This window comes from Haliaeetus leucocephalus, unplaced genomic scaffold (assembly GCF_000737465.1).
Source record: "Haliaeetus leucocephalus isolate CR32 unplaced genomic scaffold, Haliaeetus_leucocephalus-4.0 Scaffold751, whole genome shotgun sequence".
Taxonomy (NCBI): Eukaryota; Metazoa; Chordata; class Aves; order Accipitriformes; family Accipitridae; genus Haliaeetus; species Haliaeetus leucocephalus.
The window spans coordinates 4,797,644-4,824,054 of NW_010973187.1; the positions used below are offsets into that span (position 1 = coordinate 4,797,644).

Consider the following 26,411-nt stretch of genomic DNA (forward strand, 5'->3'; position numbering starts at 1 on the left):
TGTAAAAGGAATTTTCCCAGACTAGGAAGTTTCCGTTGGAGTTGTCTGAAATATCATCAGACAGTGTGACATAAGTCTGGTGGAAAGCTATGCCTTATTGCAGCACATATGGAGGGTTTGGCAGCAGCCTCCACAGTGATGCATAACTTCTCAAGAAGGAGAAACATCCATGAGATGCAAATAAGCACAGGGATTTCTGAAGGAGCTTTGCTCTGTGAGTACTTTCCCCACTCATGCCTCAGAGGTGAAGACCACATGTCTTCATACATGTTTGCATGTAGGTGAGTGCAGGAGGAGTGCGGTCCTGCAGGCTGTAGGCACTGCCTTGACAGACCTTTGTCGGAGGACATTGCATACAGTGTTGAGACCTGAGGCAGCCTGTTAAGAGATTCACACCATGTCCTCTCATGTCTTCTGATCTGAAATAAGACCAATGTTGACAAAAGCAGAAAGCCATCTCTGGCAGAGAGAAAACTTAATGGTGTAGTCCAGTCTTTGGCCATGTGGGTGGGTAGGCAGATCCAAAACGTGGGTGATCAGAGGGATCGCTCTCGTTCCCTGGCCACAGTGATGGGGGCTATGGGGGACCAGTGAGCATGCGGGAGCCACACCAGGCAGAAACAGGAATTCCCTGTTGCACATCCTGGAGGACTTGGCCCTGCTGAGGCCATAAATTGTCGCAAATAGAAGTATTTTCACTAAATACCAGCTTACACTGAAGAGGAAGTTAATAAAATACAGCATAATTTATAAGCAATTGAAAATAATTACAGTTTATGACCTTCTGGCAAAATGGCGTGACACATTTGCAGAGTAAAGCTTTGCCATACTGAGATGGCACCAAGCACTTCTCCAAGTTACATATTGCAACCACGGTTTTCTGCAAAATGTAAATACCTCTTTCCTCTTCTGAAATAGCCTGAGTCTTGGCACTGCTTGGTAGATGGGCACAAAGAGCCATGTCAGAGACATCATCTTTCTGGCCCTTAGCTAGATGATAGCCTTTTATTTTTGCTTTTTAAGAGGAGGTCAAAGAGCAATAAAAAATTAATATTTTCACTTGCCTATACTTACCCTTTCAATTATGTAAATACAGACGCACAAAAAGGAACAGCTGTTCCGCAATAATCCTTGTGATTTAATGCTGCTTCAACGTTGTCTTGACCCCTGGAGACTGTGTCCTGAAGAGGGTGAGAACTACAAATTCTGCTGCTTTGCAGAGCTCAAGAGATAGAGGCTTATGCTCTGTCAATGTGTTCTGCTCTATCAGCTCACCTTAAATATGTGTGTCACCTATAGTATATCAGAGTCCCACTCAACTCAGTTCTCTTTCTCACTAGCACATTTTGAATGCGTTGCTGGAGGCAGGCCAGGAAGCTTTGGATCTTGCATCTTGCAAAGCAAAGTTCTTCCTCCCTCAGTTCCCCTCCTGATGACCTGTGTCAGGCATCATGACGAGAGCAAACCTTACTTGTGAAAGTGTGTGTTAGTCAACACAGCAAGCTGCCAAGAGCCAAGACTTGGCTGGGATGTCTTAGAGAAAATTCAGTTTGGAAAAAAATTGGAGTTCAACTGCTTTGTGTTTGAAAAGAAGCACTGCAAATCATTTTCAGTCTTTTATGTGTCGTCTTATCTCTAGATGTAGGTTAAATGTTTTTTAGCCCTGTGTTTGGATTTATTACTTCCACATTTTTTGAAAGGAAAAGAAAGAGGACTCAGTATTGAGGAGAGTATAAAGCTGCACACTTCAGAGGCAAATGGGATCTGCCAGACTTGTCTTATGTGGACATGCACATGCTTGTTCTTTGGGCCACAAAAAGATTTTTATGGAGCAAACTTAAACATAAGTTGACTGAGTATCATATTGTATGCATCTATATAAACCAGAGAGTGGGTGTGTGCAGTCCTTCCAAATCCTTTGATAACCTGAGCTCTCCTTACCAAAACTTTGTGAAATGAGGTGACAGAGTATTTTTTGTATTTCTGTCTCATCTTCTAAATTGTACTTTTGTACACTTGTCAAGTGTATACGAAGTGTGGTATAGAATGACTGAATATAAATGTTGTGGTTTAACCCCAGCTGGCAACTAAGCACCATGCAGCCGCTCACTCACTCCCCTCTCCCGCCTCCAGTGGGATGGGGGAGAGAATCAGGAAAAAAAAGTGAAACTCATGGGTTGAGATAAGAACAGTTTAATAGAACAGAAAGGAAGAAACTAATAATGATAATAATAACAATAATAAAATTACAATAATAATAAAAGAATTGGAATATACAAAACAAGTGATGCACAATGCAATTGCTCACCACTCACCAACTGATGCCCAGTCAGTTCCCGAGCAGTGATCCCCCCAGGCCAACTCCCCCCAGTTTATATACTGGGCATGATGTCATATGGTATGGAATATTCCTTTGGCCAGTTTGGGTCAGCCGTCCTGGCTGTATCCCCTCCCAAATTCTTGTGCCCCTTCAGCCTTCTTGCTGCCTGGGCATAAGAAGCTGAAAAATCCTTGACTTAGTATAAACACTACTTAGCTACAACTGAAAACATCAATGTGTTATCAATATTCTTCTCATACTGAATCCAAAAAACAGCACTATACCAGCTACTAGAAAGAAAATTAACTCTATCCCAGCCAAAACCAGGACAATAATATATATTTATCGTAACGTTTAAAAGACATGAATTGTACCATACCTGTAAATCTGTATCTCTTTATGTATTTAAATATGAATAATTCCCAGGTGATTTCATAATACACAGATGTGCAAACCATTCCTAATACTTCGTAGATCCTGAGCGTGCTGAGCGGGGTGCCTCTCCACCCATCCCCTTCTGGGTCGTTTCCAGCCCAGCTCCTGCCACTGACTTACACTTTCTGTTTTCAGCAGCATCCCTGCCAGCCTCCCAGCCATGGGCGCCATGGAGCCATGTGCCTCCTCCTTCAGCTCCCTCTTGGGTGCTGTGTCATCCCCTCTTCTCCCTGCCAGCATTCCTGCCAACCAGGCACACAGCTTGGGCATCACCTTCCACTTTGGCTTATCTCTGAGTCCTTGCACTCAGGCTCTGCCCAAATCTTGTAGAGTCTGTCTGCATAGTGCAGCCACCCCTCCCCACCCAGGGCAACCCCTGGCACAGCCACTGCTGTATGCTTCCTTGTGGCCCTGCTGGCTGCGATCGCATGTTGCTTAGACTTGTCTGCATGACTCAGCACGGGTCATCTCCCAGCCCAGCATGTTAACCTTGTCACCTGTCCTTATGTCTCCCAGTCAATCCCCCTCCTCACTTTCAAAGCCATTTTGCAGACAAAGGCCTCTCATTCCGCATTGAGATATGGCTAATCATTGCCACCTTCGTCTTCTGTTTATCACATTTTCAAACAAGACCCTTTCATCCTATTGACATCCTGATTTGCGTTGTTTTTAAACTTTTCCAGTTTCCCTATGCCTACAAAAGGCACTGACAGTAGTTGGGGTGGAGGTGTCAATCCAGACCACCTACTTACATTGTGCCTGGATCCAGCCTTGCCTTCCATTTGTACAACAGCAACTGTCTGCTGCTCCTGGCTGGGTCTCCAACCTGCTAGAAAATGTACAAAAGAGAAATGAAAAGGATGTATAAATGATTTAGTGAGTGTTCCTCTTCAAGGCTTCTTCAGATCTTCAAAGATCCAGTCCTCTCTTGTATCCCCAGTGCCTCCTCACTGCTGTCTCTTGCTGAAAGTTTCTACAGCCTTTGAGACATGAACAAAAGCTCAACTTTTAAAAAATAAATTTCTCCCAAGAAACTCTTGCAAAACAAACCCTCTGGCAGCTAAACCCAGAATCAACACCTTAACATATTTCTTTGTTTTTACTGAGATCTCTTCTCCACAACTGAAAAAGTGTATTTTTTATAGAGTACCTGGGGCAAACCAAGGCCAACATTTACTATATGCATGCTTTGTGCATATGATGATTTTCTTGGGCTTGTCCCTTATATATGAAAGCCTGGGTGATTACAAGCACAGGCACCCAAAGCAACATGACAGGTTCCAGTCTTGCAATGGCATAAATACATGTACATCCACTGGATCTTTAGAGAAGAGACGAAATTCATCTTTTATTCTGCTCGTTTTGTTTTCTAGGCTGAACAGAAGTGCTTTCTCTGTGATTCCAGATACCCATATAATCCCTACACACAGCACAACAGTCACATGGTTGAAAATGTTATCACAACTTTTGAGCCCGATAGGAAAAAGAAGTGGTGGCAGTCAGAAAATGGTAAGTTTCTTTGAGAAAATATTACTGCAAAATCTTACTGTGAGATTTATTTATGTATTTGGCATTCACCATGTTGCCTTCATGAAGAGATGAAACAAAACCGCATCTATTCTTTGATTCAGTAATACTAAGTGATTTAAATCTATTTGTGTGTAGCAATAAGGACTTCAGAAATTCTATTTTTCTACAGACAAATTTTAAGCACAGTATCTCTAAGAGCTGGCCAGCGGACCTGTGGCAGTGCTGTGTTATACATGGTGGCCATGTATTTTTCACAGGGTGTCTGCTTTTCAGGGAAATGTGATTTGTGGCGAAAGGTACATTTGACTACAGATGCATAAAGACAGAGTGGGTAAAACACAAGTATCCATTTTAAAAAAATAGTGCTTGCAGTGTAAAGCACTAATAATTTAGGAAATAATTAAATAAAGCCTGGCTATCAGTACCCTTATTGCCACATGTTAATTTTGTCACAAGCTTCTCTGTAGTCGTTCTTCACTGGTGTCATAGAATCATAGAATAGTTTGGGTTGGAAGGGACCTTTAAACGTCATCTAGTCCAACCCCCCCCCAAGCAGGGACAACTTCAACTAGATCAGGTTGCTCAGAGCCCCGTCCAGCCTGATCTTGAATGTTTCCAGGGATGGGGCATCTACCACCTCTCTGGGCAACCTGTTCCAGTGTTTCACCACCCTCATGGTAAAAAATTTCTTCCCTATATCTAGTCTGAATCTACCCTCTTTTAGTTTAAAACCATTGCCCCTTGTCCTGTCACTACAGGCCCTACTAAAACTTTGTCCCCATCTTTCTTACAAGCCCCCTCTAAGTATTGAAAGGCCGCAATAAGGTCCCCCCAGAGCCTTTGCTTCTCCAGGCTGAACAACCTCAACTCTTTCAGCCTTTCTTCATAGGATAGGTGTTCCATCCCTCTGTTCATTTTTGTGGCCCTCCTCTGGACTCGCTCCAACAGGTCCATGTCTTTCCTGTGCTGAGGACCCCAGAGCTGGACGCAGTACTCCAGGTGAGGTCTCACCAGAGTAGAGGGGCAGAATCACCTCCCTTGACCTGCTGGCCACACTTCTTTTGATGCAGCCCAGAATACAGTTGGCTTCCTGGGCTGCGAGCGCACATTGTCAGCTCATTTCTAGCTTTTCATCCACCAGTACCCCCAAGTTCTCCTCTGCAGGGCTGCTCTCAATCCCTTCATCCCCCAGCCTGTACTGATACCAGGGGTGCTCCGACCCAGGTGCAGGAGCTTGCACTTGGCCTTGCTGAACCTCATGAGGTTCACATGGGCCCACTCCTTGAGTTTGTCCAGGTCCCTCTGGATGGCATCCCATCCGTCAGGCATGTCAACCACACCACTCAGCTTGGTGTCATCTGCAAATTTGCTGAGGGTGTACTCATCCCACAGTCTATGTCATTGATGAAGATATTATCCTTACAGCTTCTCTGTGAAGGCATGCTAGGAAGAATTACTCTATCTTATTTGAAATATGGTGAATATGTAAAAAATATTTGACTGGTTGGAAATTAAGGCATAGAAAAATTAAGATAATATGTCACCCCTATTTTGGGTATCCAACTAAAAATTCATAAGCCTTGTTTTCTTATGGAGTTTAGCAAGGAACTGTCACCAGTTTTGGACGCTACTGCCAATAAAGCAGTGGGCCAGCTGTTAGAGTATCTTTTCTTGCTCTCCCCATCTTTCTTCTGGGATGAGATCTCATGCACAGCCTGGTCAGCAGGACCTCTGGGATGCTGCATGCAGATGTGAACAATGGCGATATCAGCTGAGCTCCTGCAACTCTCTACAGAGAATGTGTGAATTGTGGGGGGGTTTTCCATACTTGTTGCAATTTTGGAAGATGCCTGGTGCAATAGCTCTGCTCATGACAAATTTCAGGTCTGAGAATATAGAAGGGTTTAACAGATCTGTTTAGCATGAAGAAAACCCCATATTTTTATTGAGTTTTGTTTTTTCTTAGAAATAAGCAAAAAATTTGGATGGATTTTAAAAAAAATCTATCTGGATACAGGAAGATATAAATCCAGAACCTTACCATCACCATCACCTACAGTCTGAATGATCTGAACAGCACCTTTAACCATCTCCTGCAGTCTCAGTGACATGCAATATTGCCAGTGCCAGTGCTGGAAAGGCAGTGCATCTCATTGCCCCCAAGAGAATGATCCAGCTGCATACCAAGTTTGTGCACAGGGGATGCCCTAAAGAGCACAGCTGCTGCGCTGGAAAAGCCTCTTGAAATTCCCCATGGGAAAGCTGTCTCAGCAACCCCTCCAATGTGCGCATTGTGCTCTTCATTTTCATTCTCTTTTCAGGCATTGACCATGTCAGCATTAGATTGGACCTAGAAACTTTATTCCAGTTCAGCCATCTTATCCTGACTTTTAAGGTACATCTTTTACCAGAGCTTTTACGTAATGTTATACACTAATTACTTAACCACAGGAATAAATCTGCTTAGAGAGGCAGTGAAAGCTCCGTCTTTAGAGGTTTGTAAGAACAGGTTAGATAAACACCTGTCAAGTATGGTTAAGTTATAGTTGATCCTGCCTTAGGGGAGGAGGATAGACTGAATAGCTTCCTATTCATGTGCCTTCTGGTCCTATTTTCTATAAATCTGAGAATTAAAGCTGAAAAAAAATTAAACTGCAAAATTAATCCCTAAAAATTTAGGACATCTCTGAACTGCAGTTGCTCTTTCAAATTTAGTTCAGCCTTCTCATGCATATCCATTATGATCCAGATAGTTACAAATTTTTTTTCTACAAAATTCCTACATTGTTATGGTAAACTTCCTTACTTGGAAAGTAATCTTGTATCTATATGGAAGGTTACCCTTCCCTTTTGCTAAAGAGTGGTTGAAACGAAGAATCTGGCTTTTTCAGGGAATCACATAACCAGCACAGTAGCCCTGTAGAATTTTAATTGGCAGCTGTTGGCATCCCCCAAACAGGAGTGTCAATAAAACAATCCCTGAGATGTCTTATCAATGCCTGGTTAAGGAATTCTTGCAATAATGTTTCTTGCAGACATTTCGGCCTGCAGCAATGCTGGTTGAGCGCTCCACTGACTTTGGTCAGACCTGGAAAGCATTTAGGTATTTTGCACAGGACTGTGCAGCTTCTTTTCCCAACATCTCTTCTGGTCCAGCAAAAAGTGTGGGAGACATCATTTGTGATTCAAGATATTCAGACATCGAGCCCTCCACTGAAGGCGAGGTATTACCAAGTGTTTGTGTTTGTATGAGTTCAGATCATATGTGGCTATTTTTCTGGAGTTGAAGGTCTCTCGTCTGTATCCATCAGATCCACTTGCACAGATTCTGAGACATGAAGTGCTATTGACTTTACTGAAGTAAGAGGGAAAGACAAACACTGTATTTCACCCTCAGTTTCACACCCAAATGAATTCATAAAACAACTTGTACAAAACCTTCTAGTGCTCTTTCCTGGTTTCCAAATTCACATGGAAGTCCCCCTCATAAGAGATCTTGACTCTCCATCAGCCTCTACCGCTAAAGGTAGGGGCCTGTCCTTTGATCCCTTTGGTAGGTGCTCATCCCATCTCTACATCACTCTAGGGCACTGATTTTCCTTCCTCCTGACACATCAATCCACCAAAAGGTCTTTTTGCCTTGCTCAGCCAAGGCCAGGTTGAAAGGGTGAGAGCACTTGCTGAATCAGGGCCACAGCCTTGTTCTTTTCTTTTATGGGATCAGCAGAGTGGCATTAGTAACTAATGGGTCTCAGGTGACAGTCTTTATATCCAAAAAGAATAGCTTCAGTGATCTAGAGAGCTGTATTAATTTGTTTTGCAGGTTGTTTTAAAAGCTTTGGATCCCAGCTTTGAAATAGAAAATCCGTATGTGCCATATATACAAGGTATGGACAGTACAGGTTTTCTCCAGAGATACTTTGCTGGTGTTGCTTGTTTTGTACACTGAAAGGGTCAACAGCTCAGCTGGTATAACTCAATGATGTTGAAAATTAGGTACCTAAAGATCTTAGGGAGATATCTGTATTAATAAATAAAATGGGCCAATCTTGTTCTCCAGCCCTGAGGGCAAATGGCACAGCTCTGCAGAGCTCATCCATGCAGCTAAACTGTCTTTTCTTCTGGGATCAGGTGGCCCAGTCCACAATGATTTTTGGGAGCAGTCCCAGAGGTGTACATGAACCCACAAAGGCAGTGGCTGGGAAAATACAGGTTGGCCCCAGCCAGAGCCATACCAAGGAGGGTGCTAATGCTTACGCAGCTGTGTGCCCTGAGTGGGCTCATGCCCTGGCACTGTCCTGGTTACTGGTCTCGGCCAATATCAGATCATTTTCACTATTTCTTCAGTATGGGGGAATTCTTGGATAGCTGATCCAAGCTGAAGATTTCATACTGTTAATTTTTGAGTGAACTTGGGCTCTCGATTTCTCTTCTTTCCTTCCAGAGCTAATTACATTGACAAACCTAAGGATCAATTTTACTAAACTCCACACCCTTGGGGATGCTCTGCTTGGAAGAAGGCACAGTGATCCCCTCGAGAAGTACTACTACGCTGTCTATGAGATGGTTGTGCGGGGCAGCTGCTTTTGCAATGGCCACGCCAGCCAGTGTGATCCCTTGCAGAATCTGCGGGGAGATGTTTTCCATCAGTCTGGGATGGTGCGTCATTCATGCTGTCTCCAACAAAGGCAGTCCCTACCTGGTATTTTGGGGAAAGGAAGAGATGGAGGGAGGGAGAGCAAGGAAGATCTCTGATGATCTTTGGATTGACCATTTGCAACTCCAAGTTGTAAAATGTTTCAATACAGCTTCTTCCTTTAAAATCCTGGGCTGGATTGCTCAGAAGCTGTCTCTTTGTTGGCACTACTGTGGTGTTTCAAAAGCAACTGGGACAAGACATGTTGATAATAGCAGCAAAATACCAGAGCTGTAATGGTGCAAATGTAATGCCGTAAGTAGCCTGTGGTGTGTGCAGACTTGAATGGCCACTTGTTGGGTGCATTCCACACTCCAGCTGGGCTCCGGGCTCTGCAGCGGGAGAGAAGGCATTGGCACAAAGAATAGCTGATAATGCAAAGCTAACCCATGAAAAACGGATTATTAAAAAATTCAGGAACATGATTGTGAATTCTTTCGCTCTGGGAGCAAGAGGGTTTTTTCTCCTGGAAAATGTGTATCTCAGTATAGAGACATGTAGGGAGAGAGAGAGAGAACTTAAAAAGTTGAAGTCTCCTTTGATATCTCTAGAAGTACTTTTTTCTAAATGTTGCTCGGTGGTTTTAAAACTATTTGGTTAAAGTTTGCAGGCATTCTCCAGACCTTCTACTCAAATAACTGAGAATTATGTCAGCTGAGGGAGCCAGAGAGCTTTGAATTATCCTGATCTTGCTGGCATACTTCGAGCACGTATCTCCTCTCCTCTCCTGTCACCTTACCTCCTTTCTGTTCTCACCACATTGCAGGTCCACGGGAGATGTATCTGCCACCATAACACTGAAGGTTTGTCTTGTGAAAGATGTAAAGATTTCTACAATGATGCTCCCTGGAGGCCAGCTGAAGGGACACAAGATAATGCTTGCAAACGTAATTCAAATGTATTATTTTCCTTTTTAATAGCTGGGGGGTGGGTGTAGCACAACCCCAGCCCAATGCATAATGGGATAGCTGGGTTTCTGGGAGGGAGATTTTCCGTGCCTCATCTAGAAAAATAGATGGATATCCATCGGTGCTGTGTTGCCCTACAAGAAGGACAGCTGTTTTATGTTCTTATTTTTCATAAAGAGAAAAAAATAATATAGAGAGGAAAAAGCGACTAATGCAAAAAAGATCATTCATTGGTTTGCATAGGGTCTTTCTTGTGAATGAAAGAATTTTGACAAGGCTAAATTAATTATTTCTGCAAGGCTAAATTATTTATTTCCACAATAATGAGTAATGTAGGATATACAAGAATAATGTATTAGGATCTGTAACAAATATTCAGCTAGATCTTTCTTCAGTGGAGCAGCGTTCCCCACTGCGTATCAGGCACACTCATCTGCGTGGGCACTTTTCCAAGTGTCAGGCCTAGTTCTGTCTTAAGTCTCCAATGTTTCCCCCAGCTGTAAAGCACAAGGCCTGGGAAGCTATAATCTTGCTGGCGCACTGAAATCATACAAGTAACAAGTAACCCTGTGTTAATGGTAGGCAGCAATGGTGGCAATACCACAATAATAGGAGTTGTGGTGTGAAATACCCCACTGTTTGTTTTGTTTTCAGGGTGTAACTGCAACGGCCACTCTGGCAGATGCCACTTTGACATGGCTGTGTACCAGGCCAGTGGCGGGGTCAGCGGTGGTGTTTGTGAGGACTGTCGGGACAACACCATGGGGCAACACTGTGAGCAGTGCAAACATTTCTTTTACCAGGATCCACTCAAAGTCATCTCAGATTCTCAGGCATGCCTCCGTAAGCTTCCCTTTTTTAGCTTCTGTAAGAGTGACTCAAAACAGGGTGGTTCTAGTTCTCTTTGCTCTGAATCCTATGGCATCCCCATGCTTAAACATTCATACAGTTGTAAAAATGTTACCAAACCTGGAATATCCAAACTGCCTTATAAAGTAGCTGCATGACAGCATCCTTGAACCAGCATTGTACAAACAGCTGCATATTCCAACTCATTGCTGAACTGAGCTTAGAAATCCAGCAGGGCTATCATCTTTCTTGAACAACATCAATATAAATGTGGTTTAACCCAGCCAGCAGCCAAGCACTACGCAGCCACTCACTCACTTCCCCCCTATTCAGTGGGAAGGGGGAGAGAATCGGGAAAAAAAAAGTAAAACTTGTGGGTTGAGATAAGAACAGTTTAATAGAACAGAAAGGAAGAAACTAATAACGATAATAATAGGATTGGAATATACAAGTGATGCACAGTGCAATTGCTCACCACCTGCCAACTGACACCCAGTTAGTTCACAAGTGGCGGTGCCCCGCACCCACTCCCCCCAGTTTATATATACTAGATGTGATGTCCCATGGTATGGAATACCCCTTTGGCCAATTTGGGTCAGCTGCCCTGGCTGTGTCCCCTCCCAACTTCTTGTGCCCCTCCAGTCTTCTTGCTGGCTGGGCATTGGAAGCTGAAAAATCCTTACTTAGTCTAAACATTACTTAGCAACAACTGAAAACATCAGTGTGTTATCAACATTCTTCTCATACTGAACCCAAAACATAGCACTGTACCAGCTACTAGGAAGACAATTAACTCTATCCCAGCTGAAACCAGGACAATAAATATGAATAGCAGTAGTGCTGTTGCTTCTGTGATAGTCAGGGATTACAGAAGAGGTGTGAAATGAAGGCAGAAGTAATAACTTTTGCTAGATACCTGCCATATGCAAGAAAAATAGTCTTTCAGGCATAAAAGCCTTTCTTCTGAAAGATGAGCTAAATTCAGTACTAACATAGAATGGGAAAAATGCTCTGAGTATAATTTAATTGTAATAATTGTTTGACATGAAAAGTCCTTAAGGAGCCAAGGGGTGATTACCCAGGGGAGTGGTGTGGTAGATGTCAGCTCTGCTCTAAGAATTGGGTAGTGCCTTAGGGAGAAACAGAATGCATCATGAAGGCAGTGTCCCATGCTGAATCCATTGCTTCCAGTAAATAATTCAGCCATGACCAACTCAGATGACACCTGAGGAAGTGGCTCATGTGTGGTACCCCTGCAACCCTACAGCTTTCATGAAAGCATGGGGCCCACTCCTCCCCAGGTACTCTGGAGAGGGTAGGGAATGCATGACTGATGCCTATTTCTACCCAAAGCAAAGGTGTATTTCTACCACAGTGAAGACTGTAACTCTCCTCCAGAGAAAAAGCACATCTTGGAAACATTCTCATAATATTTCTTCACAGTGGCTGTGCATTAACTGTAAAGCATCCAACACAGCAAGCACAGATGAATGTCTCTCATCTTTACAAGAATCCTGAATTTGTGCCTATCAGAAGCTCTATAATTGTGTTTTCATGCTTATATCTAAATGTGCTTTTTTATGTGTCTCCTTGACCATGCCTGTAGCCTGCAACTGTGACCCAGAAGGTACCTTGCACAACGGCGTGTGCGAGAGCCACACAGATCCTGCTCTGGGAACAGTCGCAGGCCGGTGCCCTTGCAAGGAGAACGTGGAGGGTGTCCGCTGTGACAAGTGCAGGGAGAACTACTACGGGCTGAGCAGCAGTGACCCTCTGGGCTGCCAGCGTATGTAAACCACCTCTTTTATTCTTCTTTCCAAAGCATTTTTAAGAGATGGAAGTAGTTGAATGCACAGATGCACTCGCTAATGCACTATCTGCTTCACAAAATACCCAGTTTATAATTTAATGTCAATGTAATTTAATGTTCCTAGTGCAGCATCTGAAACTGAAAAGGTGCAAAATCACTTGCAGAATACATAGTATACTATAATAGATCAGTCTGTTGTTAATAGAAGGATTGTTAAATATGCAATTTAATTGAAAAGGGAGATTAAAAGACATGAAAAGTATTTTAGCATCAAAATCAGCATAAGGGTGAACGAAAAGCCACAGACAGGCTGTTAGGATAGTTGGATTCTGCACTGCTCAGTGGAGCGTCAAGATGGCAGGAGCTGCTGCCTTGCCATAAGAGCTTCCAGCCAGCCGTTACTCTGAGAGCAGCTTGCTGAAAAACACATCCCGCCCCTACTCAGGTGCACTGTGGGTTTGTGAGCACGTTATGCCCACAGCATGGTGCTCAGCAACATGCAAGGACTGTGCAGTGCAGATCAGCACACAGCACACGGCAAACCACTGCACCAGATTTCTGCCAGTGCCCCTGCTCCCCCCGGAGAGGAGGGGGGGTCACCCACCGAGGAAACGGTCCATTCCTCAAGGGTGGCCTGAGGGCTGCAGGGTGCCAGGGCACCTCCATCTACAGTCGAGGATCTGTCCGGAGGACAGAGAGTGCCTGTCATGTTGATGCCACATCTAAAGCAAATGTTAGCCCCGCTGCCATTACTGGGGCCTGCAGAGGTAACTGTGCATTTCTCTCCCTGCAGCCTGCAACTGTGATCCCTCCGGCAGTTTGCCCTTCTCTGTCTGTGATCCTGCCACAGGAGACTGCCTCTGCCAGCGGTTCGCCACGGGGCGACGCTGTGAAAAATGCGTTGTACGTACTCAGTTTTTGTTATTACTTCTGTGTGCGGTTTTAGAAGTCTTCTCTCCCATCTCCTGCCTTTTCATTGCCAGAAAAGTAAACAATTAGTCAAAATTCAAAATCACTTCACAGTTGTATGCTCCCATTTTGCATTGACACATCTGGATCTTTTTTCTGCTTGCAAACATTTGTGCAATCAAATTGCACTAGAAGGAGCACTTCCAGGAAGGAAAGGAAATGCAAAATCATGTTCTCAGGCCATCTTTGCTGTTTACAGAGCAACTTGCTTGCACAAGTGGGTAAATACCTGGCTTTTCTTGCAGTGGCTGATCACCCATGCAATCTGGTAACAGAAGCAATCTCCCATGGCCAAACACAGGCAGCAGGACAGTAGTGCTCTAGAGCATCATTCACCCAGGGGAATAAGTTCTGATGTGCTTTACATATTTAAATATTTGCCATAAAAAATCTTTTACTTTCTTTTTATCCCAGGTAGGATACTGGGGTCTTGGTAACAGTTTGTATGGCTGTTCTCCATGTGACTGTGATATTGGTGGATCCCAGAATAACTTGTAAGTTAATGTCCTTCAAGTTCTGTCTTGGTTTTAATTTTTATAAACTTTTAGGCTAGATTTTCTGATTAGGTTAATAGAGACTCAGTACAAATGGGAAAATAGACTGTGGATGTAATTTCATCATATACGAACAGTGTAAAGTCGGGTTGGGACCTTGGAAATTTATTTGTGATAAGGGGATTTTCCTTTTTCCTCTGAAGCCAACTTTGAATCAGCTTGAGCCAAGTTTTATTTAATATAAAATATAAACTGCATGGCTTGAGAGAACCAGAGGCCCTAATATTAATAGAAATTAGAGGTGACATTTTTAACTTAGCTTCCTACATCTACTTTAAAAGCTAGAAATATCTTAATTTTTTCTGATGTACTGGCTCCTCTTCGAAATCTATAATTTTAGAAGCAATCTTGGTTTCAGTTGGGCTCCTCCAGAAGTCTGTTGGGCAGGGGTCTTCACTACTGCTGTTAGACTTCAGACATAGGAGCACATTGTCCGATGCTGTAGAGCAGCTCCTTGTGAGCAGGTAAATCAAAGATAGTAATCATCTGATGTATTAAATAAGAGTGTATATGAAAACTACCATATCACATCAAATCAAAGGTCCTTCTGATCTCATGTCCTGCCTCCAAAATTGCAGATGACAGGTGCTTAAGAATAGTGATAGATACAGTAGCAAATATAGAAACAGATAGAAGAAATGGCTACAGGAATAGATAGTAATGGATGCTCAGGAAACAAAAGGATCTGTGCTTCAGGTATGGAATGGACAAAGACAAAGCATCTCATGTCTCCTAAGTGATGAAAAAGTAGCACTGAATAAATTCAGCATCAGAAACAGAGGGGTAGGTGGTAGGAAGAAGTTTAATAGGGGAGGCTATCCGACAATGGAAGAAATGAAGCGAAGCTGAAACAACGGTAGAGCTGAGCTGCTCTCGTGCTGTGAGGACCCAGCCATGCCGCACTCTGACATCCTCCCTTTACCAACTCTTACCCTAGGTGCTCACCAAAGGACGGTCAGTGCAACTGTCTTCCCAACATTGTGAGCCGCCAGTGTAACGAGCCAGCCCCGGGCTACTTCTTCTTACCCCTGGATTATTATATTTATGAAGCTGAGCATGCAAAGCCCCTTTCTGGCTCTGCACCCTTGGTACGTAGTTGGCTTTTTAGGTGTCATACTGAGAGGGGATTCATGCGGTGGTGGCACAGGAGCCGAGGCTGAGGAGAGGAGCCCTTGTTCAGAGAGCAGCTGGAGCAGCTCTTTAGCAGGAAAATACAAAGCAGGTCCCTTGACCGTCCTCTGTTCATCCTTGTCCTTCATGGACATGACTATCCCATAACTGTGGCTGTTACCAAGGGACAGTCACTACAGCACGGTGTGACCTGCAAAGCTCTGCTTGCTGCTCCTCAAGTGCAGGATGGTCTAGCATGAATTAGAGAAATTAATTTAATTATTTAAATTAGAGGAAAGTGTTTGACTTGCCAACAACTATCACGAACTGTGATATTTCTGGGAATCTCCAACAGGGGAAGAATCAAATTCCTCTCTGCTCCATTGGATGCATTCTTGCTGCCTTATATAATGGCACTGATTGTAGCCCAATTTCCTCAAGAATTTGGCATCCATCTGTAATGTTTTTAGAAAAATTAATTTTATTTTTTTTCCCCCATCAACATGGGGGTAGTTGTTCCCCATGCAGAGTACAAGTCTGGAATGCATCCCTTCTGCTGCCTATGGTTTTGCTAACATTTCTTCTCTGATGTGTTGTCCAGAAGCTATAGAGAAGGAATAATAAAAAAATGTTTATTTGCAGGTCACATCCGCAAATATTTAGCTATAATCACAACCACTAATCATCCTTCAGTCCAATAATGAAATGGAAAACAGATGTCTGGGACATAGCTTATGAGAGGAAGTGCAAGTTAATTTTAAGGGAGTGCGGGAAAAGGGTTTCCAGCAGCTGCTGGGCCATAGTTTAGAGTTTCACCCAGCAGAGAACAGAGATTGTTTTAAGAATGTGGATTTTCATTTAGCTCCTTACCTACCCCTGCTGCCCCTCTCTCATTCCTTCATAGGTTAAACCAAGCACTCTTCCAAGGTGTGACATCTACTTCCAGAAGCAAGGCTATGAGTTCATGATTGAAAATGGAAAGATTGTGTTAAACAGGAGCAAGAAACGAAGTGTAAGGAAATCTGGACTGAAACAGGTAAATTGGTACTTGAATAATTACTTAAGATTACACCAAATACTAAAATTTTATTTTGCAACAGAGGGCAAGGAAATGTCTGAGCATGTGGGATTTGCAGTCCTAGATGTTACAATCCTGACACAAATGAAATCAATTTTTCTGCTACAAAGTTGGGCTGGACATTTTACAATTCACACTGACAGGTTTGCTCTGCTATGTCCAGTGCCACTGTAAACTCAGGTTCAATGAATTGTTTAGAAGAGAAGACTCCCCATGAAAGGTAATATCTTTTGTTGTTGTAGTTTTGCTTGCAAGGTATTTCTAACATTTTCCATTTTCCAACAAGTTTACCAGGACATTAACATGCTACCTACTGCATTTAAAGGCTGTCAGCTTTGTCACTGTAAGTATTGATATTTATTCAGCTTATAATGAAAAGTCCAGCCATGTATGAAATCAAACTTCATCTGTTTAAGGTTTGCAATGTGAAATCTTGGAGATACCAAATATACAGAGATGGATGGATTATTCTAGTCCCTCTCATTGCTGTTGTTGCAAAGCTATAGGAAACTTTTCTTTATATGTGACCCTAAACATCCTACATTTGCAACAGTTCTCAGATTGCCAATCTCAAGCTTGTTCAGAAAATGAGGCTGACTGGTGGCCGAAATAAGTAAACAACATGGCAAAAATACTTCCTTTCTTTTTTCTGAGTTTGTTTTTTTGTAATTTGACTGTGTGTTGTTGAAAATGTCAGTATGTCTTTGCAGGGTGCAATGCAATTTGGACAGGACTCGGCTGTGACAGTGGTTTTCCGACAGCCCAGCGCCAGTCGGTCTGTCACATGGACAGGACCTGGCTTCACCCGCGTTCCCAGCGGAGCTGGGCTGAGATTTACCATCAACAACGTTCCCTTTGCTATGGACTTCGATATCACGATTCGCTATGAGCCTGAGGTACTTGTGATGTCTTGTGTGTCTTGTGATGTGATAGATGCAGGCTCTATTTTGTTAATAATAGGATGCAGCAACTTGTCCCACTCTTTATATTTAAAATTAAAATTTTTTGCCTTTTCATCCTTACCAGCCAAGTATCATCCCCTCCACTGATCCCCTTAACCCTTTCCACTGAAACCTGAAAAATCAGCACTACAAGTGTTTTCTAAGCATCAGCCAAGATTTCACTGTCTGGAGTTCGTCTTTTGGTACCTTTGCTTGGACTGGACTTCTGTTCACAAATCAGACACATGCAAAATGCAGCTCCTTGTAGATGGGCATCCTGTATTTCTAGCTGGGATTTTCTGGGCAGGAAAATGTGCACAGGCAGGAGTGATCTGAGTAGATATTTATCCAGGGCTTTTGCAGACATCCAGTTTCTCAGTTGCTGCAGCTGGGCTCTGAGATGTGTGAAAATTGTAGGGAAATAGCCAAAATCTTATTTTTTGCCTGGACAAAATTTCTCAATGATGAAGACATGTCTAGGCAAATCTGTTAACCCAAATCTGGTTAAACCAAAGTCCACATGCATGTCTTCAAAAACACAGGCAATTGTTTTATTGGTAGCAGTATTTGTACATGCGTTGCTCTTCCACTTTGCAGCTCCCTGGGCAATCCCACCACTAGAGATCCTCCTTCTGTCTATTGTATTCTGTTCTCTTACTGTCATTCTGAGGCAAACAAAACTCCCAGTGTCTTAAAACATGAGAACAATTTTCGCAGTGAGCTGGTTTGATGTAGCTTTTTCCTCCTAAGGAGAAGATCAAACAGTTGAATTTTAAAGACTTTTATTTAAAAGTCTTTTATGTTTTTTATCCCTTATTGGATGTGAGAGCAGGCAGATAATGAAGAATATCTCCAGGACCACAGTGTGCTAAGAAAGGAAACTACTCCAATGACTTTAACAGAGCTGTTTCCATTTGCACCAGCTAAGATCCCATTTCTGTCTCTGCTCTTCAATTAGCCGTTGCAAATACAATGCCTTTTTCACAAATAACATTATTTTTTAGTCCTGTAAAGAGCAAAGAGAAAATCTGTTTTGTCACTGCAGTGTGCAATCATTCAGATGGCTTTCATTAACCCTGGCAAAGAGAAAGTGGGTTTTTCAGATATGGAAAATTACCATAATTTTTGTCCTTTGTTTATAGTCCTTGGAAGACTGGCTAGCAAGTGTTGCCATCCAACCCACCAGTATTTTGTCAAGTCAACGCTGCAAAAACAACCACCTTTCACAGGAGCCACATGCATTGCCTCTCCCAGCTACAAAGAGGTCTGACTATTCCTGTCCTTTCGCCTGTAGATTTTCTGTGTACAAATCTTTTACTGAAGCACTGCAGAACAATAAATGTGTGGAAAAGTGGGAATATTAGAAACACATGTATGGTCTTTCCTGTTGCTGTCACACCACAATACCACATAGGCTCTAAGGAAGAGTCCAATGCTCTAGTTCTCAGCCTGGCAAAGATTTGCCCTAGCCAGGAGAGCAGCCTGAGATCCTGCTGGGGTTCATTGTTGCTTTGGCAAAGATCCAGCTGCAGCTATTTCAGTACAGAAAGGAAATATTGACTTAAAGTCACTGTCCTAGCCTATTTTCAAAACAAGCTTTTCAGCTTGGACTTATGTAAAGAATAGAGAGGACCCAAGAGTATGTGACCGAAATGTTGATCAAACAGGGACAGGAAAGGACAAATATGAACAGTGAGTTGCAAACTCCTTTGCTTGAAGTAGTAAAACCTGCCACTTTCAGTTTAATCTCACCAGCTTTAAATTGCACTTGGTGAATCATCCAGGCAGAAGGCATGCAGCTTTCCCAAAGCCTGCAAACAGTGGGGCTGGGTGTGCTCCCCACAGCAGTAGGGCTTGCTCGCGGCTGCAGGCTTTAGGATGCAGGCACAGAGGGGAGGGAGAGCTCACAGCATCCTGTAAACTTGCCTTGTCCTGACTCCTGGCTATAACTGTGCTTTATTTCTGCTAAACAGGATTGCACTTCTGCAAACTCCAGTCTGCCTGGAGCCGGGAACAGAGTATTCTGTGGATGTGTATTTTTCTCAGCCCTCTGCCTCTGACCCAAAGGCGAAATCGTTCATCTTGATTGACTCAGTGAGTAGTTCTGTCACAATTCCCTTCAGGCTGTATTTATACCAGTGTGATTTTTTTTTTACACAGACTTACTCAAAATGTTTTAAAATCATTTATAGAGTGTTTTAATAGAAATTCAGGGAAGTGTGCTTCTGCTTACCTCCATTGGCACTGTGTTTGCATGTTTTTGTATGGAATGACAGAATTGTATCTGTTTTAATTTTCATGGAGTAATACCATAATAGCTCATCAAGTCATACTTGTTGCATACATTAATAGTCAGAGTATGTCTGTTGCTCATCTATTATGAGCACACTCCACATATGCTGGCAAGATGCTGTGGTTAGGGATGTAAATTCATGGAGTTCTTCATCACTTAGGTTTTTTAAAAATCTCTATAATTTGTCTGAAGCTAATTTAAAAAACATAGATGTATTTAAAGATGACTTTGGAAAAGTAAAATTAGTTCTGTACTTTCCTGGGAATTGGATCCAGACATTTCCCAAGTTTCCACCAAGTCATGAACTGGGTGTTAGTTTTGGGTCTCTCTCTTGAGAAAAATATTTTTAAGTCCATTCCTCTAATTACTTCTGTAGAACTGGACGTGACAAGGGCTGGCCATACTTGGACATAGAACCTTCAGCTGATTTTTCTTTATCTCGGTAATACAAGTAAAAATTTTGGCCAGATACTGCTTTTGGAGTCATCAACATGGCACCTCTTAGAAGCAAAAACAGTTCTGAGTGTGTATCTGAGGTCTCATTATAATCTGACTCTTTTATACACAGTCCCTTTTATTTGAAGAACTCAGGGAATGTCTAGGCCTTCAGAATAAATGTGAATGTAGATGACTGAGCAGCACAACAGCAGATTTGGAAACACAGTGCTCCAGGCCTCTGTCCTTGCAATGCAGAGCACAGCAAGAGAATGTGGGAAATTCTGGTTTTCAGTATATCTAAGCAAAAATATTTTCTTTTCCCTCTTAACGCCAAAGCTTGGACTTATTCCCAGAATCAGCTCCGTGGAGAACTTATGCAGTGAAAAGGATTTAGATGAGTACCAGAAGTATCACTGTATTGAAATTGCATCAGAAGTTGGACCTCACGTCCTGCCCGAAGCGTGCGCACGGCTTATAGTGAGCATGTCAGCCCGTATTCACAATGGAGCTGTTGGTAAGGAGCAACCTGCACAGGCAGCTCTTTTGGACAGTTACTGGTCTTCCCTTGAGGTTGTAGGATATGTTGACTGGAAAGCTCTCAGCCCATGGTGGTGTAGGTAAGTAAAGCCAATCAGCATGTGGTTTGTATAGACATGCAGGATACGTCCCGCTGAACCCTGAGTGCACTGCAAACACCTTTTGGTGGCACGGCTCTCAGAGTCCATCACACCTGATGAGCCTCATGGAGCAGCATGACAGGTACCATGGCAGTGCTCGTGTGTTTTCTGAAGAGCATTTAAATCAGATGCAGCTTCACCAGATGGCCAAAGCAGTAACTTTCCTACTTTTCTGGATGCTGTAAAATGACAGAGGGCTTTTTAAGCCCTCTCCCTGGATGCTGCAGGCCAGCTGGATGCCCTGGCAGGACTCCAGGCATGATGGCACACAAGCTGATGTCCTGGAAGAGATTCACCCAGAAAACCTCAGTGGTGTCCCAGCAAAAGGGCAGTGGCAGGTGGGGTTTAAAGCCCTAGGCAGTCTCCTGGCCCCACTGTGGAAAGGGCAGCTGGGCTGGGTGCCTCAGGAGACTTCCCTGGTGTTGGGCACCAAGAAATGGAGCTTCTCTGCACTTCTAGAAATAGGAGGGGCCTTTCTGGACAACTTTGGTGGCCAGCTCATTTCAGGGAGCTTTGCCTCCAATGGACCTGATAGCATCTTCTTGGTTTGGGCTACTTTTAGAAGGACGGCTGCCTCACTCACACATCATATGATGTGGTCACAGCTGTGCAGCCACAGACCCCCCTCATTTAGGTTTATGCTGTGCTGACTCCCCATTAGCCCAATTCCCATAGTGATGGGATTCTCCCAATGAAACATGGCACTTTGGCTTTCTAGTGCCAGCATCTGAGCATCCTGGACAAACACCTTCTGTGAGTTAGCAGACCAGCTTCACTAAACAAGTTAGTCCAATGTGTCCAGAAAGCAGCAAACAATACACATGTGCAGGCTGTCTAAGTACCGCTTGCAGGTTATGTCCAATGCTGCAGCTAGACATAGATTTATATCAAACCCTCCCAGACTTCAGGATATCTCCATTTTTGATCTACATTTTGCTACGCCCTCTTCTGTCCTATCCCAAATATGTGCTGAAGGCAGTGGCCTGAATGTGACAGCTCCAACACTGAGACTTGTGCTGGTGCCTGATACACCATCACCATCAACGCTACAGCATCAAATAATCCAAGCCATGACCATCAGTGGTTAGTGAACCGCTGATGAGAATAATCAAGCTCTTTCCTTCCTACTTTTAAGTCTAAAACCTGCAAGTCTGCTACAGCAGTCACACTCTCTTATAACCAAACCTGTTTTGATTTTCTTTCCCCTTGGCAGCATGTAAGTGCAATCCCCAAGGGTCGCTGAATGCCAGCTGCAGTAAACTGGGGGGCCAGTGTCCATGCAAAGCTAACGTTGTGGGACGCTGCTGTGACACCTGCTCTGCGGGCAGCTATGGCTTCGGCTTCCACGGCTGCTATGGTGAGTACGTGGCAGCCAGCACCAGTACCAGTACCAGTATCTGGCTCTTCATGCATACCCCAACTTTTTAGGGCTTTGAATCCATGATTATGTGGGAAGCAACATAAAAAATGTTTCCACGAATAATGAATTTTCTGTCCCTGCTGCTTGCACTGCCTTAGAGCAATGTCAGCGATGAGCAGTGTTGGTGGGAATATGTTTAGGACACAGCTTTGCTTTTGGTGTTTTCCAGCATGCGAGTGCCACCCACAAGGCTCGCTGAGCACGCTGTGTGACCAGGTGACAGGGCAGTGCTCCTGCCGCCACGAGGTGGATGGTCAGCGCTGCAGCCGATGTCTGGCTGGGTATTTTGGATTTCCCCACTGCCGTCCTTGCTCTTGTAACGGCTATGCAGAGCTTTGTGACCCTGTGACCGGAGTGTGCCTGAACTGCCACGGGTTTACAGCTGGAAGCCACTGTGAAAGGTAAGTTGATGGGCAGTGCTGCAAAGCTCACCTAAACACTGGTGCTCTCTGAAACACACGTGTAGCTGGGGGCCCACCTACATCCCCATGAATGCATCAATGACCTTAACTGGAAACACATGCCAAAACCCAGGATTAAACTGGGCTTAGCTGCTGAATGGCAGGTAACTATTTGTTTGGCAAATGCATGTGGCAATGTGAGTATAATGCCTGTGGGAGGACTGCAGGCACGGCATGCATGCAGCATTGCAGCAGGCTCCCTGCAAGAAGGCATCTGAGACATCGGTGCCATGGCACCATGTGCTTGGAGACATGTGTAAGCGCTGTGTATGAGATACACTGACTCCTGCCAGCTTTTAAATTGCCAAAAGGCTAACCTTGTGCTGAATACTCATTTTAATACCTGCAATTATCTCTGAGGAGCTTAAATAAACATGTACTGTTTGATGGTTCGTATTATTTCCATATGACCAGCAACTGACTTTTCCCATGTGTTCCAGCTCCGTTCAAAACAGTGCTCCTCTTTTTTATTCTATACACTGGCAGCAGTATCAGAGTTCAACATGGACATCAGAATTAAATTCGTTAGCTGTTTAGTTTAGTTTGGCTGGATTGTACCTTGTCATTCACTTTTAAGAGGATTTCCCCAGGAAACCTATTGAGCTTTTCTTGCAGTGCTTTTGGACAATACAGCCTTTGGCTATTGTGCTTGTAGGTGGCAAATAGATTAAAAATGGGAGACTGAAATACTTGTTGCCCTATGCCTCTGCAGGAGCTCCAGACCCCAGGGTGAGGATAATCGAATAGCCAAGACTTTTAGCCTGGCTTGTATACATATAGAGAATTGTGTTCCCATTTGCCATAGTAAAGCAGATCGAAGACTGAGGATGCTTCAGAAGCCACTGCATTGCCACAGCTGCAAGGCCACAGGGGGCCAGAACGCAGAGGCAGTGGTGGTGGGCAGAGTGGTGGGGGTGGCTGAGCCTCCAAGGAGCCCCCAAAGCCCCCCAGCTTTCTGGGTAACAGCACAGCCACCACTGCCTCAAAACAGCTGTCACCCTGGGTTTGCAAAATGTGTCAGACAGAGCATGGCTGATTTCAATACGTATGCTGCATCTAAAATATGCAATATTCTCTGAGTGTTCTGAATGAATCATTGCTTTTTTGCCCATGCCAGGACTTTCTAATGTCATGCCAACCACTTCTTCTGTATATGTATGGAAATAGATGAATATATGTAGTGGTAGGTGAATATACAGAATTTTTACATGGCAGCTTTTAGCTGTCTATGCAAAACATGTGTGATACATCATATGTATATATGATCATTTAGATTAAAATTGTTCCAGAGTAGGTGAAAGTTTTCAGACTTTCCTTGAAAAGAAAACATATGGGTTTTTTTCTTTTTGCTCCAGATTTTGGGAATGCATCTCCGATTTTCCATTTTAGAACACCTTTGAAGCTTGATATATCTGTACCAATTAATAGGGACAGCATTACAATGACCTGGAATGTTAAATTAATTATACATGCACATAAATTGGTTCACCTGCAGGGACTGAAAGGAGCACTTGACAATTTCTGCTGCTTTGTGCTGACTGCTTTGACAGGTGCGCGGACGGCTATTATGGAAACCCTCTGAACGGAGAACCCTGCCGCCCATGCATGTGCCCAGGGGCACCTACAAGCAATAGGTATTTTGCACGTTCCTGTTACCAAGACCCCCAGTCTGCACAATTAGTCTGCAATTGTCTCAAGGGATATTCAGGTATGAAGCAAAATAAGGACTGGGTTTTATTCTATTAAAATTAATGTAAGAGAGAAAAAATACTATCCTCTGCCCATCATCTGTTCAGAAGTGACAAGTGAGGTAATGGTAATAAAATAGGTAAGAAAAGTTAGCACTCAAATTTACTGAAATTAGGTGGGGAAGTCCTGATGGAGAAAAGAGGGAATTGTGCAACTAGAGTTTGAAAAAAGGATTCACCTATGTGGATACGGTGAAGCCATTAAATAATCTGATGGCATTCTCTGGAAACCTCCTCCTTTGCAGGGGCACTACATTAACCTGGTGGAGAGAGGAGGGGAGAACTGCAGTTGCTCATTACCTCTGAAAAACAAATGTTGGAAGCCCAAATTGGAAAGAACAGGGCATCAAAGAGAGCTGATAAGATTTCCTAATCAGAGAAAATCTTTCTTAGTATAGAGAAGTCTTGCTTTGATGTTATGCCCAAAAGTGACTGTTTCGCCATTCAAATGGTCACTTTAGAAATAAGCTTTCCATTCTCAGCTGTCTCAAATGCAGGTATTTTTGCAGCAAACTGGTGCCTTGTTTCCTAAGATCCTGTTGACTTAGCTTGAGTATCTGCAGAGAAAACTGGATGGGCTGAATGGTGAATGATTTTCCTCCCCCTGGCCATTAGAAAGATCTCCAGTGATGGAAGCAAACCCTAATGGGAAACACTGCCAAAAACTAAACCAATGCTGTCATTTTTACTTAGGTCAGGTTCCTTTATAAGTCAAGAGCAGTTTTGCTTGAGTAACTGCTGTAGGGCTAAAATGATCCCTGTTGGTACTCACCCAGGGGACTTCGGTCCTCACACACCACCACAGTCCTCGGTCCTGGACTTTCTTCCTCCTGTTCCTGCCCAGCAAGGCTCTTGGTCACCTCCATGTAACCCGGCTCATTTCCTCAGACATTGTGAAAGGCTCTGGTCCTGAGGACCACAGCGAAGGAGCAGAGTCCTTGGTTGAGGATGAGCCAGTGGATGAGGTCCCAGCAACAGCAGCTTTCCCAGAAAGGTTTCTGAGATGCAGAGAGGTAGCACCCCAATAAGGGTGGGCATTGGGATGGCATGCAGAAAGTAACTGCAATGCCAGCAAGCAAGGACAGAGTGTCCCAGAGCTCATCTGACCTGGGGATCCTCCACTGGGTTAGGGAAAGGAGGGCAGGTCTGCAGGGCTCTGGGTTGCTCCGGGAAAGGGCACCCCCCACCTTCCTGTGCTGCTGTCGGGGTGAAGGCCCCAGGGAAAATCCTGCAAATATGGCCAACTCTGACTACTGCCATTGAAAGGACTGCCGGAAAAAGATGTTTGGAGGTGTTCTGTGAGAGGGTACCTATTTATTCCTACTGAGAGGATTTCCTTGGCAAAAACTACTTGGGATGAGGAGAGTGCATTTCCATCAGAGTTCAGTGTGGGAGATGTAATTTAAACTGATCATAGGATTAAAGGGCAACAGTCTCAAACAGGTGGATATTTTCCCTTGGAAATGTGCATTTGAAGAGACAGTCTGAATCTCTTAACTGTATTATTGGAAGTTACATGTTTCGCTTGAATTCCCATCAGCCAGCAAATATTTTTACCTTCCTCTCCAACAGGCAATCGGTGTGACGAGTGTCCTAGTGGGTTCTACAAAAACCCAGGCAGCCCTGGGCTTGACTGTGCACCATGTCCCTGCAATAACAACATTGATGTGACAGACCCTGAGTCCTGTAACAGGGTCACTGGGGAATGCACCAAGTGCTTACACAACACCCATGGAGCAAACTGCCAGTTCTGCAAACCAGGGTATTTTGGCTCAGCCCTCGATCAAAGCTGTCAAAGTAAGCAAGCAATAGCACTGTAACTGAGTAACACTACCAAGAAAAGTTTTAAATAAGTTAGGCTATAAGGAGAGGTTAGCCCTTGGAGGGACAGTAAAACTAAAGCAGATCAATGGAGCAAAATATGAGAATACCAAATATATTTCTATCCAGTGATACAAATAAATGTTAATATGGCATCTATTGAATTCTTTGTCATCCAAGTCTCACTAAATCTCATACTGAATATCACTCCTAGGACATACTCATTTGTGAAATGAAATCAGTACTTCCTGTTAGAAAAATAAATGTGCATTCAGCCCATTCAGGAAGGAATCAAAAGTAAAGGAATCAAAGATAATTGTTTATCCATGTTGCTGGCTGATGCCAACTAAGCA

The 26,411-nt window shown here is 43.6% G+C and overlaps 1 protein-coding gene across 1 annotated transcript in view; it reads left to right on the forward strand.

The window, feature by feature from the left end:
* Positions 1–26,411, forward strand: part of LAMB4 (laminin, beta 4) — a 43,434-nt gene that overhangs the window by 1,471 nt on the left and 15,552 nt on the right. Inside the window, exons 3-21 of the mRNA XM_010581088.1 lie at positions 4,129–4,264; positions 6,607–6,680; positions 7,321–7,509; positions 8,109–8,172; positions 8,730–8,944; positions 9,748–9,868; positions 10,544–10,732; positions 12,345–12,524; positions 13,342–13,451; positions 13,932–14,011; positions 15,009–15,159; positions 16,970–17,155; positions 18,343–18,464; positions 19,174–19,294; positions 20,268–20,445; positions 21,822–21,965; positions 22,198–22,429; positions 24,040–24,197; positions 25,810–26,034. Of these exons, the coding sequence (XP_010579390.1) occupies positions 4,129–4,264; positions 6,607–6,680; positions 7,321–7,509; positions 8,109–8,172; positions 8,730–8,944; positions 9,748–9,868; positions 10,544–10,732; positions 12,345–12,524; positions 13,342–13,451; positions 13,932–14,011; positions 15,009–15,159; positions 16,970–17,155; positions 18,343–18,464; positions 19,174–19,294; positions 20,268–20,445; positions 21,822–21,965; positions 22,198–22,429; positions 24,040–24,197; positions 25,810–26,034 (2,875 nt within the window). The remainder of the gene's footprint in view (positions 1–4,128; positions 4,265–6,606; positions 6,681–7,320; positions 7,510–8,108; positions 8,173–8,729; positions 8,945–9,747; positions 9,869–10,543; positions 10,733–12,344; positions 12,525–13,341; positions 13,452–13,931; positions 14,012–15,008; positions 15,160–16,969; positions 17,156–18,342; positions 18,465–19,173; positions 19,295–20,267; positions 20,446–21,821; positions 21,966–22,197; positions 22,430–24,039; positions 24,198–25,809; positions 26,035–26,411) is intronic.